At 30.8% G+C, this 18,764-nt stretch overlaps 1 protein-coding gene across 2 annotated transcripts; it reads left to right on the top strand.

Annotated features, from left to right (window-relative positions):
* The first annotated feature begins 527 nt into the window (after window positions 1-527).
* LOC133697071 (glycosyl hydrolase 5 family protein-like) lies at window positions 528-14,335 on the top strand. Of its 2 annotated transcripts, XM_062119414.1 has the most exons (5): window positions 528-1,041; window positions 1,629-1,876; window positions 1,984-2,504; window positions 4,644-4,770; window positions 13,523-13,678. In XM_062119414.1, the coding sequence occupies exons 1-5, from the start codon at window positions 622-624 to the stop codon at window positions 13,542-13,544; spliced, it is 1,338 nt and encodes a 445-aa protein (XP_061975398.1). In that variant the 5' UTR covers window positions 528-621; the 3' UTR covers window positions 13,545-13,678. The 2 variants fall into 2 exon arrangements, with proteins under 2 accessions (XP_061975398.1, XP_061975397.1); XM_062119413.1 differs by lacking the exon at window positions 4,644-4,770 and having other exon boundaries at window positions 13,523-14,335.
* The last annotated feature ends 4,429 nt before the right edge of the window (window positions 14,336-18,764 follow it).

Genomic DNA, 18,764 nt, shown 5'->3' with positions numbered 1-18,764 from the left:
TTTAATAGTTAAGTTTCATAGTTTTATTTAATTTATTTTTATTAATGATTTTTTTAAGTTTTATTAACACAAATAATCGTTTGATTAATTAAAATATTTATTCTAAGAAAAAAAAATTTAATACAACTAAGTGAAAGACTTGTGTTACAAGATCATGTACATTAATCTTAGTTATAAGTTTTTTTTATTGATGAATGAGAATCTTTTTATATACAATAATGCATTGAAAATATCTGTTTATTCCTTTTTTTTACTGAATAAATATTATTCAAACTGCCGCCAAGCAAGGGGTGAAATAGGTAGTAAATACTAAGCTACATATGTGTTTGTGTCGGTGCTTGATTTTGTTTAATTCTAGTGGTTGTCTTAAATCCATCTGATTGTCGGAATCGATAATTATTTCACAATAAATACTACGCCCGTGATTGGTGAACTGTCTGCATTCACATTGACCGGAGACAAATTAATAATATAACTTATTGAATAGTATAAATATAATTTTATTGTTCAAAACTTAAAAAATTAGTTCAACACTAAAACGGAATGTATTCCTAGGATATAAATAAGGACTTGCAGCTCCGCCCTTGGAAAACCTCCGAAGGCAGAACAAATAATCCACCAATGGGGAGGCTTGTTTTCTTCTCATTTATCTCCTTCTTCTCTTTCCTTACAACATTCTCTGATGTGATGATACCACAAAAGCAAGTCATGGCACTCCCTCTGTCAACTGACTCACGGTGGGTCGTGGACGAAAACGGGCAAAGAGTGAAGCTGGCATGCGTGAATTGGGTATCACATCTTGAGGTCATGGTAGCCGAGGGGCTTAGCAAGCAGCCCATGGATGGTATCGCCAAGCGGATTTTGTCCATGGGGTTCAACTGTGTTAGACTCACTTGGCCAGTTTTCTTGGTAACCAATGACACTCTGGGCTCCCTCACTGTAAGACAATCCCTTCAAAGCCATGGTCTCCTCGAATCAATATCTGGTATCCAGGCCAACAACCCCTCCATCATTGATCTCTCCCTCCTTGACGTTTACCAGGTAATTATAGCTCTAATGCTAATCATACCACTGCTTCACGTCACCTAACAGTAAAGATTAAAATGAGACAGAATCATGAAAACTTAGCAAGTTGCTGTGTCTACAAGATTACTTGCATCATGTTCTTCGCCATTTTTTTTCATATTGAAGTACTCAGTTATCCAAATGCCTAAATTGTTTTGTACTGGCGGGTTTGTAATTGAAGTATGACTAGTTGACATAAGAACATGGTGGTCGAGAAGATAAGAAGAAGTTGGAATGATGATAATAATGATATCGTTATAGGTCATGCTAAATGTCGTTGGTTTAGTGAAACTTTAAGCAACATTGTTACACTATCAATTTAGTTCAGTTCAGTTTAATTTCCTTAAAAAAGAACCAGAGAGAAATGAAAATTGAGTTTAATGTAAACAGCCAAGGTAGTGTCTCGAGCTAAAAAAAACAAGCATCTTGTACTTCCTCTTTCTTTTAAAAGTATATAAATACATTCTAAAATTGTTTTAAAAACATTTATTATACGTTTCCCAAACCAAATACGGTTTTATATGTCTCTGACACTAATTAAACGCAACATAATTGTGTTTCAGGCAGTGGTGTCTAGTCTTGGGAACAATAATGTGATGGTGATACTGGACAATCACATAAGCAAGCCTGGTTGGTGCTGCAGTAATTCTGATGGCAATGGCTTCTTCGGTGACCAATATTTCGACCCGGATCTATGGATCACAGGCCTAACTAGAATGGCGAGCATGTTTAACGGTGTGCCTAATGTGGTGGGCATGAGCTTGAGGAATGAGCTTCGAGGCCCCAAACAAAATGTCAATGATTGGTACAGGTAATTTGTCCTCGGTGAATCTTTTTGAAAAAAGAAATATTAGTCCTTAATCAATTGTTGTCTTCCTAAATCGAATGTTTCATTTACATGCTAATGACATGAGCCAGGTACATGCAAAAAGGAGCTGAAGCAGTGCACTCAGCGAACCCCGATGTTATTGTCATTCTATCGGGCCTGAACTATGACAAAGACTTGTCTTTCCTGCGCAATCGACCAGTGCATCTAACATTTAGTGGTAAAATAGTGTTCGAAGTGCATTGGTATGGCTTTACAGATGGGGAGGCATGGAAAAATGGCAACTCGAACCAAGTGTGTGGAAGAGTGGTGGATAATATGATGAGGGTATCTGGATTTTTGTTGGACCAAGGCTGGCCATTGTTTGTGAGTGAGTTTGGGGTGGATCAAAGAGGCACGAATGTTAATGATAATAGGTACTTGGGATGCTTCCTTAGTGTTGCAGCTGAACTTGACTTGGACTGGGCTTTGTGGACACTAGTTGGAAGCTACTATTTGAGGCAAGGTGTTGTAGGAATGAATGAGTACTATGGAGTTTTGAATTGGAATTGGCGTGAGGTCAGGAATTCAACATTCTTGCAGCTTATATCTGCCCTCCAATCTCCGTTTCGAGGTATAGCATTTGTGACTTCTTCACTTCTTATAAGTTCCTCAAATCTGAATCTTATGCTCTTGATCTATTCAATTGATTTTTGTAGTCGATCCTTAAGGTTGTGTTTGTTGGAAATTTGTTTTTCATTAAATAAATTATCTAAATAAAAAATTAATTTCAAAGAACCTTAGTTTTTTTTTATTAAAAAAACCTTTTTTTTTTAGATTTAATTATTGATTTATAAAAAATTTTAATGGTGGAAATTAATAAGAATTAATTCTTAAACCTTTTTAATTTTCAAAATTCATTATAAAAAATGGGGAAATGAGGAGTTTAATCCAAGAATTTTTTAGATTTTTACACATTGTTCCTCACCTCACATGTTAGCATTTTATTCTCATTTTATGTTTTGATTTTTCTTCAAAATATAGAGTTTATATTCATATTATTGAGAGATATTTGAATTTATATTTTTTTGGTTCAAAGACCTTGATTTAGATGCTAAACCAACAAGATATTGTTGTTGGAATCTTAGGAGATATAATGCATATATCCTAGTTGTACAAGTGCGTAACAAAAAAGTCTTAAAAACAAAATATTCATCTTTAACAACAACAAAATATTCATTACTTTAAAGTATTTTAACAAGTAAATATCTTTTTTGTTTTAATTTAAGCATAGCTGATTTATGTTTTTTTTTGTCTTGAGTTTATAAATTTAAACATGCATAAACTCTAGTCTTTTCTAACATATCTTTTGTTTAGCATGTCTTTGTGATTTGTGATGATAAACTACGAATCCATGCTAATTAATTTTTTAACAACAATCTTGTTACGATAAACTAAGCAATTTGCACACTATTCTAATATATTTACCAACTTTGATTTACAATCTTAAAACTTTATTTTTATATTTATTAGACTTTGTTTGGTTTATCACATGGGAAAAAAATTTAATCATATAGATTTATTTCAATACTATATGTTTTAATTTATAACCATTTGGTTTGCTTATAACTATATTTTATTTTTTCTCTTTATTTTAAAGTTATAATTTATCTTTTAAAATTATAATTTATGCAATTTATTTAAATATCTTTGAATTGCCACATGATATATGTTTTATAAATTAAGCTTTTATAAACCGTGTTTATTTCTTCGTTCTATACATGTTACTTGTAAACTTGTTGGCATAATAATGGATTTTGTCTGTCTTGTTTAAATATAACCAGTCCATTAGCTCGTGCTTTGTCGCAGGCTGAACTATTTTTTCTAAAACACAAAAAAAAAAAATAAGAGTGTGGAGATTGTTTTTGCAATGCTATTAAACTTGAGAAAGAAGATAAATCTTGAAATCCCTTGACTTAGATATTTTCTTAGCACGAATTTCTAATAAAACTATATAAGAGCTAACTCAATGTGAATTGGTTTATTTAATAAATTCAAAAAAAAACATAGATAACTGGTTTTTATTTTGAAAAACTAATATTGAACGATGAAATAGGGGAAAAAAAATAAAACACGAAATAAATAGAACGCCAGGCCATATGAATTTTTCAAACTCATAACTCGGGTTATTAGAATGGAAATACCATGCATGGAAAAACATTGAAACTTAATCCTTGTAAATCTAATGTTGAATGATGAATTATCATTATTACTATTTTCATCTTTATTATCATATTAATTGCTACTATTATTACTATAATTACAGCTATTACTATTACTATCAATACTATCACTATCATCATCATCATCATCGTTATTATCATCGTTGTTATTATTAATATTAATACAATTGTTATTGTTATTATTATTATTATTATAACAAACTATTATTACCTCTATTATTACCATTATTATTATTGTTAATAGCACTATTATTGTTATTGTTATTATTATTATTATTAGCACTATAATTAGCACCCAGTTGTTGCTACTGCATTATTATTATTATTATTATTATTATTATTATCATTATCATCATCATCATCATCATCATTATCATTATCATTATCATCACTAACACCACCACAATTATTGATATCATAACCACCAAAACATAATAAACTATTATTATTATGTTGTTGTCGTGACGTACACGACATCGCATAGCAGAGCTGCCTTCTGGAATTGAAGGAGTTTTGGGTTTAATAATAAGGTTATGATTTGAGGAAGTCGTCACCTAGTAGCATGATCATTAGAAAATCTATGGCCTGCGAGAGCTTGGATAAGAGGACTAGTTGTGCAAGGGGAAGACACAACACCCCTAGTGCACCTTATGTAAGGTAAGCTACATTGTTGATTAATTATTTTTGAGGTCATGTTTCTATATGTTTGTCTTGCCTAAGGTTCAAGGCAGATTTATTTTCGTGAGTAAGTCTCTACTTATTGGGTTAAATTATAACCGTTCAAAGGCTTAAATTTTAGCTTCGCAATTATTTGCTAGATACAGCTAATTCCTAATGTTTATTGCTATTAATTCATTTAATTTAATATCATGAGTATACGTTATGTTGCAAAATATATACCTCGAATATTAATTAAACAAATTAAATTTTGTGGTTTTTTGAAACTTTAGTCAAATCCTAATAGATGATCATAAACTGGTTACGATATTCATTTTTTATTTTTTAAAACATGATAAAAAAACAATTTTGTTTAGAAAATATGCTTGAAAATTTTTAGAATTTGACTGTATGCAATTAAAACATTTGGGTTAATGATTTTTTTTATCCTTTTCTCTTCCATTTTTTTTATCATTCATTTAACACAATAAAATAAAATGCAAAAAAAAAAAATACACACACACACACACTTCCTTTTCCATTATTTACTCACACACTACAAGTTTTGCATTTTTTACAAATAGTACAAACTCAAATTTCTAAAAAATATGGATCAAATGCAAACCAAATGAAGAATACGATGAATGTTCTTAGTTAACCCCGAAACGTGATGAACGAAAGAGACCAGGTTTTAAACAAATAAAGGCATAGTGTTGTTTGCAAACATCCGTAGAACAAAAATCAAGGGTCTGTTGGCATTAATTAACATTCAGCAAGCAAGATTTTTGTCAAGAATGGGTTTCGATTCGAAACAGAAACCCTGAGATTAAAACTTACTAAAGGGTGTTCTTGATGCATGAAAGTCCTAGATTATTTAATGATAATGACACGCTACCAGAAAATCGATAAATACAAACGAAAATTCTGAGGGAATATTTTCGTTGGTAAATTGCCGATGGATTTTACCGACAGAACTATTCCCTCGGTATTTACCGAGGGAATTACAGTGAGAAAAAAATAATTATAACAAATAAAAAAAACAAAGATGTGCCATTTTTACCAACGGAATTACCGACGGAATTTATTCCATCGGTAAAACATGTCGGTAAATTCGTTGGTAAACTGTGAACACTGTTCATCATGTCAATTACAAAGGGAATCACCAACGAAAAATTATGTCGGTATTTTCTAGAGAGCTCTAAAACTGTTCACTTCTCAATTGCACTCTTAATTAATATTCTTTACAGACAAAATCACCGACGGATTTAAAAGTCATTGGTGTTATTTGGCTATTTTCTGAAAAATTTTGATTAAATTAAAATTTTAAATTAAATATTACTGACAGAATCACTATATGTAAAAAACATCAATATCCATTTCTTTCTCTTCTCTCCTCTCCTCTCCTCAACTCCTCCTTTTCTCCTTCATGCTCTGGTTTGTATTCTTCTCCTTTCGTCATTTTTCTTCTCAATTTTTTAAATTAATATAATTTACGAATTTGTTTGTTTTTTCTCTTCTTAGCTTCACTTGCAACCACATTAAGGTAAGATTTCTTTTTTCTTCTTTTTTCATTTTTTTCACTATATTTGTTTTCTATTTTATTTTTAATTGTTTTTGTTCTTAATAATTATATGAATATTTTTATAGGATTTTTTTCATATGATTTTCTTCTTTTTTCCAAGGGTTTTGAGTATTATAGAGTGTTGATTTATATTAATTTAATTATTTTATAGTTTTGTAAAATGGATTTTTTAAAAAATATTTTTAAATAATTATCGACGGAATTATATACGGTATTTTTCCAAGGGAGATACCAACGGAATGAAGCGGACATTTTTTTTACGCGTCTTTTTCGTCAGTAAATCCATTGGTAATAATATTTTTTTATTATTAATGGACTTACCGACGGAAAAAAAAATTACTGACGAAAGATTCACCGATGGAGCATTTTCGTCGATGATTTCGTTGGTAAATTAATTACCAACAGAATGATAGTATAAATACAGACGAAAAATTTCGTCGATAAATCTAAAGATTATGGTAGTGACATGTGAACTTGTAGAAACCAACAATGAATCAAAACGGGTTCTAAAACTAGTACCTAAAGCCATGTTCATCTGCTAGCACCCTGGGTGCGTTCTTTGAAAGAATACAAACATACTAAAAATCCAAAAAAATATTCATTTAACCTCTATAACATGCATTTTTAGCCCCGCAAAATAAATTATCAAAATTAAACTTTTGGATCTCAAATAAACAAACAAACAACACCAAATCATTATTCTTCGTACATGAAATGCAACCTTCAAAGCTGTCAAGTCAAAATAGAAATTCATTATGCAAAACTTGGATCCAAACTAGGCATCTCGACATCACACAAATAGGAGCAAAAAATGCTTCAAAGTGAATCTAAAAAAAAAACTCAAAACCAATGTAACAACATCCACTCGAAATACTGAACAAAAGCATCTAAAATCTAACAAAACAAAATATGTTAATCAAACACTCATTTCAAGTTGTCATTACATGAATATGTAGCAACTATAACTTAGCAAAAACAGCTTACAAAAAGACATAAAAAATGGCTAAAAGAAGATAATTGAAATAAACAAAACAAACATCAATCCTTAAAAACATCTAAAACACAACACTAAACAATTACTTACAATTGTAACATAGATTTGAAAAGGGGGGAGTGGGTGTGCTCATTGAGCTTCATAAAAATATCAACCCAAGGTTCCTTAGGAACATGTAAAGGAGTATATACATGAGGCTTTACTCTAAACTTAGCTTGCTACAAGTTATGTATTTATCACAAATTCTTTACACATTTCTTTTCATGTTAGGCCAATAAAAATGTTCGTGTAAAACTTCTAAAGTCTTAGCAATTTCAAAATGCACTATTAAACCTCTCTCATAAGCTTTCCTTACAAGCAATTCACGCATAAAACAATTAGGCATACATAATCTATTTTTTTTAAATAAAAATTCATCATGCTTAAAAAATTTGTCTTTGGCCAAAACTCTACACTTAACATATATCGTACCAAAATCATTATCATCAGGATATAATTCTTTAATATACTCAAATCCTAACAATTTAGTATTTAGAGTATTAAGAAGAACATACATTCACGATAAAGTATCTACAACCATATTTTTCTAACTCTGCTTGTACTTAATCACATATAGGATAGTCTCAATAAATCAAATCCATTTGGCATGTCGCCTATTTAACTTACCGTGGCTTTTCAAATGTTTCAATGATAGGTGTTCCATATGTATCACAAACTTTCTTGACCAAAGATAATGTTGCCAATTTTCCAAAGCCTTTATTAATGCATACAACTCTTTGTCATAAGTCGAGTAATTGAGAGTTGCACCATTAAGGCTTTCACTAAAATAAGTAATGGGTTGTTTCTCTTGCATTACAACAACATCAATACATATTCCTGAAGCATCACATTTAATCTCAAAGGCTTTATTAAAATTAGGTAAAGATAACAAAGGTGCTGAAATTAATTTTGATTTCAATAAATTAAACGCATTTTCTTGTTCTTCACTCCATTTGAATCCTACTGATTTCTTAATTATTTCAGTCAATGGTGAGGCTAATGTACTAAAATCTTTAACAAACCTCTTGTAAAAACTAGTCAAATAATGAAAACTCCTAACTTCTGTAATTGATTTAGGAGTAGGCTATTCTTGTATAGCTTTAACCTTAGACTCATTTATTTGTGTACCTTTTGCACTAACAACATAACCAAGAAATATAATCTTATCAATGCAAAAGTCACACTTTTATAAATTAGAATACAAGGATTCCTTTCTAAGTACTTCAAGAACCTGTCTTAAATGTCTTATATGCTCATCTAATCTTTTACTATAAATGAGTAATATCATTAAAGTACATAACGACAAACTTACCAATAAATGCACGTAAAACTTAATTCATTAATCTTATAAAGGTGCCAAGTGCATTAGTAAGTTCAAAAAGCATAACTAACCACTCATTCAAACTATATTAAGTTTTAAAAGCAGTTTTTCATTCATTACCTTCTTTCATCCTAATTTGATAATAACCACTTCTCAAATCAATTTTAGAAAATAAATTAAAATCATGCAATTCATCCAACATAGTATCTAATCTAGGGATATGATGTCTATACTTTATAGTGATATTATTGATGGCTCTGTAATTAATATACATTCGCCAAATATGGTCTTTCTTTGGCATTAGAAGTACAGGAACTACACAAGGACTCATGCTCTCTTGAATGTAACCCTTTGACATTAACTCAACCATTTGCCGTTGTAGTTCCTTAGTCTCTTCTGGGTTGCTATAAGCTGGCCGATTAGGTATAGCTACTCCTGGCATAAAGTCTATTTGATGCCCAATTCTTCTAATCGGTGGCAAACCACTACATATCTCATTTGGAAATATATCCTTAAATTCCTGCAAAAGAATTTTTGCAACACTAGAAACACAAGAATTTAAACTATTAGAATTAAAGTATGCTTTCTTATACATAAGTAAAATTAGGCATCTCAAAAAACATAAGCATGTTTAATATCATTAGGTTTTGCATAGAAATTATGTTTCCTGAATTTTTTTGTTCACTCTTCGTTTCTTACCTTTACTTTCTTCTTTCCACTCATTTTCTCTCCACTCAAGGCCCTTAACCCCATTTTTTTCCATTTAGCTGAAACCTTTTTCTCCCTTCCTAATGGCCAAAACTTTATCCCTTTGTTTTTCCAACTCATGACTCATTTTATTTCACTTTTCCTCACTTCCTCACCATGATGTTCTGTCTGGAGTTGTTCTTAATCAAAATCCTTCTTCAACCTCATTTGATCTTCATGCACTTGCTTATGTGATAATGGTGCAAGTGTGTATACTCTACCATCTTTCTCCAATGAATATATGTTCTTAAACCCATCATGTTTGACTTTTCTTTCAAATTGTCAGTGTCTTCCTAATAACAAATGTGTAGCATGCATATGAACGACATTACATAAGATTTCATCCTTATAATTGCCTACTAAGAATGTAACCAACATTTGTCTATTCATCTTAATAACACCACATTCATTTAACCATTAAAGCTGATAAGGTCTCTCGTGCCTTATAGTACTCTACCCCAACTTTCTAATCAAAGTTACACTAGCAACATTAGCACAATTACTACTATCAATGATCATACCACATATTTTATTTTGAATTTGACATTTAGCATGGAAAATATTCTTTCTTTGTTGCTCCACATCATCATTTTTAACCTGAGTACTCAAAGCTCTCTTTATCACCATGATTTGCCCCTCGTGTGCATATTCAACATCACTATCATCCACAAGTGGTGGCATATAATCATAATCAGACGTCTCACTAGTAGATTCAATCTTTCCATCATCACTCAAAATCATGATTCTTTAATTTACACATTTTGATGCATAGTACCCCAATCCCTAACAATTAAAACACTTAATATGTTGATTACGCTCGTTTGCATGTCGGTTTTAGTGGCCAAAACTTTCTTATTTGGGTTGCTAGGTTTGGCAACTTTAGGAGTCAGTATTGGCTTTGATGGTGCATTACTCTCTCTCTCTTATAATTAATTTTCCAACCTAAAGAAGAACCTGAATAAGCTCCTGGTCGTGTACTACTCTTTCTTTTCATCTATTTCTCCACTTTAATAGCTAAATGTGCCAAATCCTCTAAATCCATATAAGGTTGTAATTCCACCATATTAGCTGTCTTTATTCAACCCACTCAAAAACCTAGACATTGTTATTTCTTCATCCTCAATAACATTGACTTTAATCATGACAACCTCTAACTGCTTATGATATTTCCTTCACACTCTTGAAACCCTGAGTAATAGTCTATAATCGATTAAACAATTCCCTATGATAATGCTTAGGAACAAATCTCTTTCTCATGATTGTCTTCATCTCCTCTCATATACCAACAACTCTCTCTCCATTCCTCTTCCTACCTACCACTAATCTTTCCCACCGAACCATAGTAGAAGCAATAAACTCTACAATAACAAACTTAACTTTCTTTCCTTCAGAATAGTTATGGATATAAAAAAATTAGCTATACATTTTTCTCCTACTCTAAATAAGCTTCTGGATCCATCTTACCTTAAAAGGTTAGAATTTCTAACTTAATACTACCCAAATTTCTATCCAAATCACCTACATCATCAAAATTGCCCTTACTACCAAATTTAGCCTAGGCCGACTACTCTTCTTATTTGGCTGAGACTTATAGAGGTCTTTTCTATGTCTACAAAACCATTACTATGGTTAAAGACATCATCTTCGACTTCCTTTTTAAAGTTTCTAGTCACACTTTCATCCGGAGGTAAAACAACCCTTCTTGAATTTTTACTAACTTCTCTACCTTTTTTGATAAGTCTACTTTCAACCCTAGTCTTCAATTTCTTAAACTCACTCATCATCTCCCCAAACATAAATTTCATTTGTTGGCACATTTTAGAAATCCCCTTATCTGAAGTTTGTCCTTTTATGTGATACATTGTATGAAGATATTTTTTTTATCCTACATAAAAAATATTAGTAATAAAAAAAATATCTCACACTACTTGTGTTTTACACAATTTGTAGGCTTTTTAATCTAATATGCTCACTAAGCCTTTTTTTTCCACTCTATTTCCTTACTATAATTCTTAAAAGTAACTAGCAACCTATTAAATAAATCAACAAATTTTGCAGTGATCTTATAGAATAAATTTAAGAATCAAGAATCAAGAAAATTACAAAACTTTCAAAACAATACGATGACAAATTCATGAATAGCAATGTAAATTTGTGCGAGTGTAATGACGATTTGAAGACACAAAATATATTCAGAAAAAACAAACACGGATATGAATTATCAAGAACTAAAGATTTAATTCAAAAAAATTCAAGAAACTAAAGAAATCAATTAAAATACTCAATTTATCAAGAAAACACAATCAAGACACTTAAAGATTCAAGACTAACAAAATTGCCAAATGATCAAAATTTAAGCAAACAAACCTTCAGCCAAAACTAAAATTGTGATTTCTCCTCTCTGTCTTTTTAGCTTCGGCAAATATAGGAAGATATATATATATTTATTTCTTTTCTTTTCTTTTATTTCTTTTTTTTTGTAATATATTTGGCAACAAGAAAAATCAAAGAGATTAATAGGGTGTGTGTTGATTTGCTCAAGAATGCATTAATAGGAATACAAGCTTGTGATTATGTGTTCAATAAATCAAGAAGATGCAAAAACCCTAGTTTTTATTCTCTTTTTTATTTTTATCTATGGCCGAAACTTTCAAAAATAAAGACATAAATTGAAAGGAAATAACCTGAGATTAGACGTGGCTCTGATACCAACCCTAGTGGAACTTATTGGAATTCACGAACCCAAGATCTATCTAATCCAAGTTTAAGTATGAAATTGAGCTTATCACAATGGAAGACTTGCTCTAAGGCAACAAAACTATAAACCACTCAATCACAACACCTTCACCTGGAGACGAGCAAAAAAAGTTTAAAATCACTCGTAAAAATTGGTTAATTCTTTGAAGAGTTGAAGTTCAATCAAGAACCAAGAGATGCAATATTTTTATTTTGCAAAAGATCATTTTTTTTATATTCTTCACAAAGAGTACTTATACTAGAAAGCTAAGTAACCCTAGTTTTTCTAATGGGTCACACATAAACTCAATTTAAATAATACTCAAACTAAGCTAAAACTAGCCAAAACTAATTAAAATAAATAAAATAAACAAGTCTGAAACTTAAAGTGTTGCCGTACAAAACAAAGATAGATCAATAGCCCAACTAATTAAAATAAGACAAAGTTGGTTTTTCTCGCAATTTGCTGGCAGCCTCAAAACTCAACTTCAAGTGAATGGTTCTCTCTCGTCTCTATGAGTTAGAAGACATGACATATGCCGTTAGAAAGGTATGGAAGTCTAGTTTCCCTCCCAACTAGAATCGCATCAAAATTCGACATGGAGCTCTAGTTATGATCAAAACAATAGGGAAAGGTCAAACTGTTTGATTTTAGTCTTCATATCCAATTCCTTGTGTAATGGCCTTGGTTCTACTAACAAGACCTTCTTGAACATGAATCCGATTAATCAAGGCTTGCTCTTCATTATTTATTACCCTCTTGAAGTCCACATTAGCCTATGTATCTCGAAGAAGTCCATTGAAAGCCTTTTGGAACCTCTTAGCCCTAAACATTGTCATTGGACCAACTGGAACCTCCAATGGATCCTTTAGTATTGCTTGGATTGCATTAGAAATATTTGAGTTTCATATTTTTTAGTTCAAAGACCTTAGTTTAGAAGTACATCTAAACCAATTTTGTGTTATTGAAATTTTAAGAGGCATATTGCATACATTCTAATTGCACAAGTGAGGAATAATAAAATCTCAAGGACAAATGATTCATTCTTGACAACAACAAAAGATTCATTACTTTAAAGTATTTCAACAAGTCAGTACCTTTCTTATTTTAATTTAAGCATAGTTGATTTAATTTTTTTGATCCTAAATTTAGAGATTTAAATATGTATAAACTCTAGTCTTTCCTGGAACATCTTTTATTTAACATGTCTTTGTGATGATAAATTATCATCCCATGCTAATTATTTTTTTAGCTACAATCTTGTTAAGCATATTTGCAAACTAGCCTACTATATTTACAAACTTTCATCTACACCGTTTGTGTAAAATTCAGGGCCAGGTTTATCAGAAGCTAATCCACATAAAGTGATTTTCCACCCATCAACGGGTCTTTGTGTATTGAGGAAATCTATGCTTGCACCACTAAGGTTAGGTCGTTGCACTGAATCTGAAGCCTGGAACTGTACACCCCAGAAGATGCTGTCAGTGAAAGGAACATATTTCTGCCTACAAACAGATGATGTGGCCAAACCAGCAAAACTTGGTATAATATGCACAGATTCTAATTCAAAATGGGAAACCATCTCAGATTCCAAAATGCACTTGTCATCTAACGCCTCGAGTGGCACAACTGTTTGCCTAGATATAGATTCCAACAACACCATCGTGACAAATACTTGCAAATGTTTGAGTAAAGATAACGCATGCGACCCAGAAAGCCAATGGTTTAAATTAGTTAACAGCACAAGAAGTTCTACCATGACAAAACTTTGACTCGGATGAATGCAAACCTCAATTTCCCAGCGAAGGACTTTTTGATGAAGTTTTTAGGCTCAGTACTGTAACTTGTATGGCAGAAGCTGCCTATGGAGCACCTTTACAAGTTGCTAGTGTGGGCGAACCTAAAAGAAGCAATAATCGGGTTGAGCTGGCAGGACTGTCGGATGCATCAATCAGAACATTCTCTCTCCTGTCCATTTCCCTTTGGTCAAATTTAGCTGCAAATTAGTGCAGGTTTAGTATTTGTATATTTGCTTATTGCAGAAGCTAGCAGATGGACCCAGGCACTAGTCTACTATCTAGTAATATTGCAACCAACTAAGCAAATATATGAAAAGGACTGCAGCATTTTGTAGACTTTCTAAAACTATGTTCTTCTTCTTTTACTATCTTTTTCTTAAAAAAATGCACAAGAATTTCAGGAAATGGAAGACAAGAACTGGCAGATTACCTGTCCTGTTCTAAAAGGACAAATGCTAATGAATACCATTAAGAAAATAGATAGACTAAACCTTATAGTTTTGACACACAATAAATGATCAACAAGAGAGATCTTGCCACTCTTATATGGTTCAACAATCCATTGCAAAGGAGTAAACTTTGTGGATATAACCTCTACAATCATGACAAAATCATCGTGTCAAACCATCAAGATACAACCTTCTCAAAAAAAAAACAAGTTAAAAAAACAATTAGCTAATTGGCAGGTCAAGATCTTGACCACTACAACTCCAACTTACAGCCAATCCTTCATGACAGACTCAAAAGTAGCCATTGCAGCAAGGGAACCAGGGGCCATGGTAGAAAATGGCAGAGTTTCTGTACCCCTCAAAAGTGATCAGTGCAATACAATATAACAATAAGAAAACTCAGTTCCTCAAGCAAAACGTGTACAAGTTTATAGAACTGTCATCCTCATAAGAAAACTGACCAAGTGTAGATGTGGTCCAGTGATGTTTGCACCAAAGCAGCTTGAACATGGCCATGGTACCTGGAAAACCGGACAGGTGTTGGGCTTTCTCAAATTGCCATTCTCTTATCAGGGAGAAAATAGCTAATCTTTCTATAGTTTATCTGAATATCAACTTTTGATTCTGGGCCCGTATGGTCCCGAAGCAGATTCAGCTAGGAAGTGAATACATCTGATGACAAGCAATCATGAAGCCAAAGATGTAATAGAGACTATTAATTGGACATTCAAAGATAAACAGCTACAATAAGGCAGTGACTTGAACAAGGACCACATGCCAGGTTGGAAACCTGTTACTGCCTCTGTATCAGCAGCAGTTCCTGCTCCACAGCAGTAAAAATCAGGAGCCATATTATGTATTTTCTCACAATTTCTATCACTTACAGTGTTTTTGAACATGGCTCTTGTATATGCTCCAGGAATGATTCCATCCCAATGTTAAAGGATTAAGTCTCTCTGTTGACTGATAATTAAGGATAGTTTTAAATCATTTATCCAGCTGAAAAATTAGGCCAATAATCGTTGTCCTCGTCTTTCTGTTAGATTGGAGGCTGTGCACCTTTCTTCAACAGCGTATCATCATTTCTTTTACAAAAATCGAAGCTGAATACACCCTTTTGGAGGAACTGCCACAACTGTCTGTAACATCTTGAGTTCCACCATGAAAACTAATATCTGAAGCAAGCAAAGAGCTAGTTTCTGTATTTTATAATTATGTCCCACATAACATTACAATTACTAACTCCAGGAAGTCAGGATGTTTGGTTTATTAAGGCACAGACAACTTTTTTCACCTCTCCCATCTCAATCAACTTATTTTTTAACATCAACATTTATTAAATATAAATATTATTTTTTTATAGTGAATAATAAATAATACTAGAATAATGATACTAAACTGAATATCTAAAACTTTATGAAGTGGTATAGATATTTATATTTTTTATTATTTAATAAATAATGGATAAGATATAAATAATGATTATAGTATAAATATACTAGAACCTTCATCTATTAGTATCTATTATCATTCTATTTATATATAGTCTTTGAGGACAAAAAAAAAAAGGCTTTCTCAATAAAATTAGTTTAATGACACTTCTGACCCCTAGTATTGTTCGAATAAAACATTCTACAATGAATTTAATAACTTACCTAGTTATGTGTTGTTGCAAGTCCTCTTATACAAATCCGTTTTAATTTCTTAATTAATTTAAATTTAAATGAATTGAATTCATTTAGTAGTAATTTGTGGAATATTTTAAGACAATATGAATGTTATAGTATTTAATATCTTGTGGATGCATTATATTTAAATTTAAATATATTTTATGAATCCTTTGACATTGATCGGTAAAAAAATCGAACATACAATTAATTATTTTTCATAGAAATAATCTTATTAGAAGATCCCATAATTTGGTATTTTGTTATTAAGAGTTGGTTTGGAGACATAAATGGTATAATGTTATTAAAAATTTTGAATTTTTTTTATTTAAAATGAATTTTTTTATATTTTCAGATTATGTGAAAAATAAAATATAAAAAGTAAAACAAAATATTATTTAAATATATTTAAAAAAAATATTTTGAAAAGGAAAACAAATACTATTTACATAATGTAAGAAAGAAAAAAATGACATTACGATTGGCAGGATTTTAACCACCGATCGTGTCATGTTTGGTCACCTCCGGACTCCGGTCAGTCAAGCATCGAAAGTCTTTGCCTACTCGAGTCTGTGCCTGCCACATATTGGTGCTAGGCGGCTGAGGACTGTCTGCCAGATGAAGAATTCATGTCTAGTGCTACATGCCATGTGTTTTATCCAAATCTATTAGCCTTCACTTATTGAACAACTATGCTATATTCATTTTGACTCTAACCTTGAAAATATCTATTAATTACATTATATTATAATTATATTATAAAAAAACACTAAACAAAAATGGTGTTTTACTGTGTTTGTGCATCGTTTCCCTGCACCTAAAAACACTATGAACATCACTGCTGAAAAACAATACAATTCTTTATTCTTGGAGCCTGAAAAAGGTAAACTTTGGTCCTTGAAGTTATTTTCTTATTATTATTTGATTTTTTTTAGTTTTACATGTTTCAATCTTTTAACTTTATTTTGATTATGTTTCAGTCTTTTAGTTCTGAAAAGTAAAAGAGGAAGTCATTGAAAAAAAGAGAAAAAGAGATAGGAGAAAAGAAATTTGACTAGCCATATTACAATCATAAAAAAAATTAATTTTGATATTAATAAGTTTGTTTTAGAGTTGGGAGTTTAATAATGGTGGTTTTGCTATTTAACCATGCTAGAAAACATAGATAAAGACTCATAAATTTTTTTATTCGATTTAATTATTAGTTTTTAGAGTGATCATAGGTGTTTTGGGATCAAGAATGAAGTTGTTGAAATTTTTATGATGTTTTAAGAATACTTTCAAGTGAAAAATGTTCAGATTTGGTTTTTGATAATCTAAAAGCTCAATTTTAATTGTTCAACCATTAGAGTTAGTGAAAAACTTATTGTAGTAGATAACCTATCGTCTTTTAAAAAACATTTTATTAAAAGGACAACGCTTCATCTACTCAATTAACAAGAAAGAATAATGCCACGCACATGGGCTTGGGCTTGGTCAAAGTGTTGCTAGATTTTTTTTAGAGAACAAACATATAAGCCTAACCTTTCAAGTCTAGAAACCTTTTTTAATTTAAAATAAATATCTATTTAAATTAAAAATTACAGTGTTAAGATCATCCTATTATGTCATACTTTTTAAATAAGATTAGTTCTTTTTATATGGTTATATTTTTAATAATTTTATATAAGCTCAATATACAACAAATAATTAAACAAAATGCATGAATATTCAATGATAATATATGTTAATTTTTATATGGGTTTCATGAATTAATTTTTATTTATTTTTTATACAACCACTTAAAAATTACAAAGAAATAATTGTTTTTTATTTTTGTTTGAAACTTGCTTTTTAAATAATGATAAGTTTTTATTTAGAAAAATTACTAGGAAGAAAAGACATATTTTTATATAAAAAAATTAAAGTAGTAAGGAAATGAGGGTTTTTCCTAGATTGATTAGAAATTAGGTTTTGTCATTTATTTCGGTTTGTATTTTATGAGGTTATATTGGTTCCATGACCTGTGTCACAGGTTTTGTGAGTTAAATTGAGTAGACTCATGTCGTTTTATTATGTCTTTTTTAGATTAAATTGTTTTTCAATTTCATTATTTAACAATGATTTTATTGAGAATTTAGCTTCATAATTTGTTCGATTTGTTTTCTATCGGGTTATCTCAGTTTCATAACCTAGGTCGCGGATTTGTCTGGTTAACTCGATATTTTTTCAATTTACTTTCTATGAGATTATTCAAGTCTCATGATCCAGGTCTTGAGTTTGGTGGGTTAACCCAGGTTGATTCGGATTGTTTTTTGTATTTTTTTAATTGATTTTTTTTTTAATTTTATCCTTTAACATTTGGTTGATTAAGGATTAGGCTTCATAACTTATTTCAATTAACTTTTTATATGGTTATCTTGGTCTCATAATCTGATTAATAGATTTGGCAGATTAACTCGAGTTGACTTGAGTTGTTTTTTTTCTTTTTTAATTATTTTTATGTTGAATTTCCTCCCCATTCTTTTTTTATTATTATTTTGTTTTCCATTTTATCATTCAACATTGTTTTTCTTTTTATTGGCTTAGTTCCGACCTCATGATCAGGGTCATGAATTTTAAAAGATGACACATGTTGACTTTGGTTTTTTTAGGTATTTTTATAAAATTATTTTATTTT

This window comes from Populus nigra, chromosome 6, assembly GCF_951802175.1.
Source record: "Populus nigra chromosome 6, ddPopNigr1.1, whole genome shotgun sequence".
NCBI lineage: Eukaryota > Viridiplantae > Streptophyta > Magnoliopsida > Malpighiales > Salicaceae > Populus > Populus nigra.
Note: the sequence above shows the minus strand (reverse complement) of the source record. Positions and strands in the feature narration are given on the sequence as shown.

Coding starts and splice junctions, on each gene's coding strand:
- LOC133697071 (XM_062119413.1), top strand. CDS start 622: ATGGGGAGGCTTGTTTTCTTCTCATTTATCTCCTTCTTCTCTTTCCTT. Junction 1,042..1,628: donor CCCTCCTTGACGTTTACCAG/GTAATTATAGCT, acceptor ATTGTGTTTCAG/GCAGTGGTGTCTAGTCTTGG. Junction 2,505..13,522: donor CCTCCAATCTCCGTTTCGAG/GTATAGCATTTG, acceptor TGTAAAATTCAG/GGCCAGGTTTATCAGAAGCT.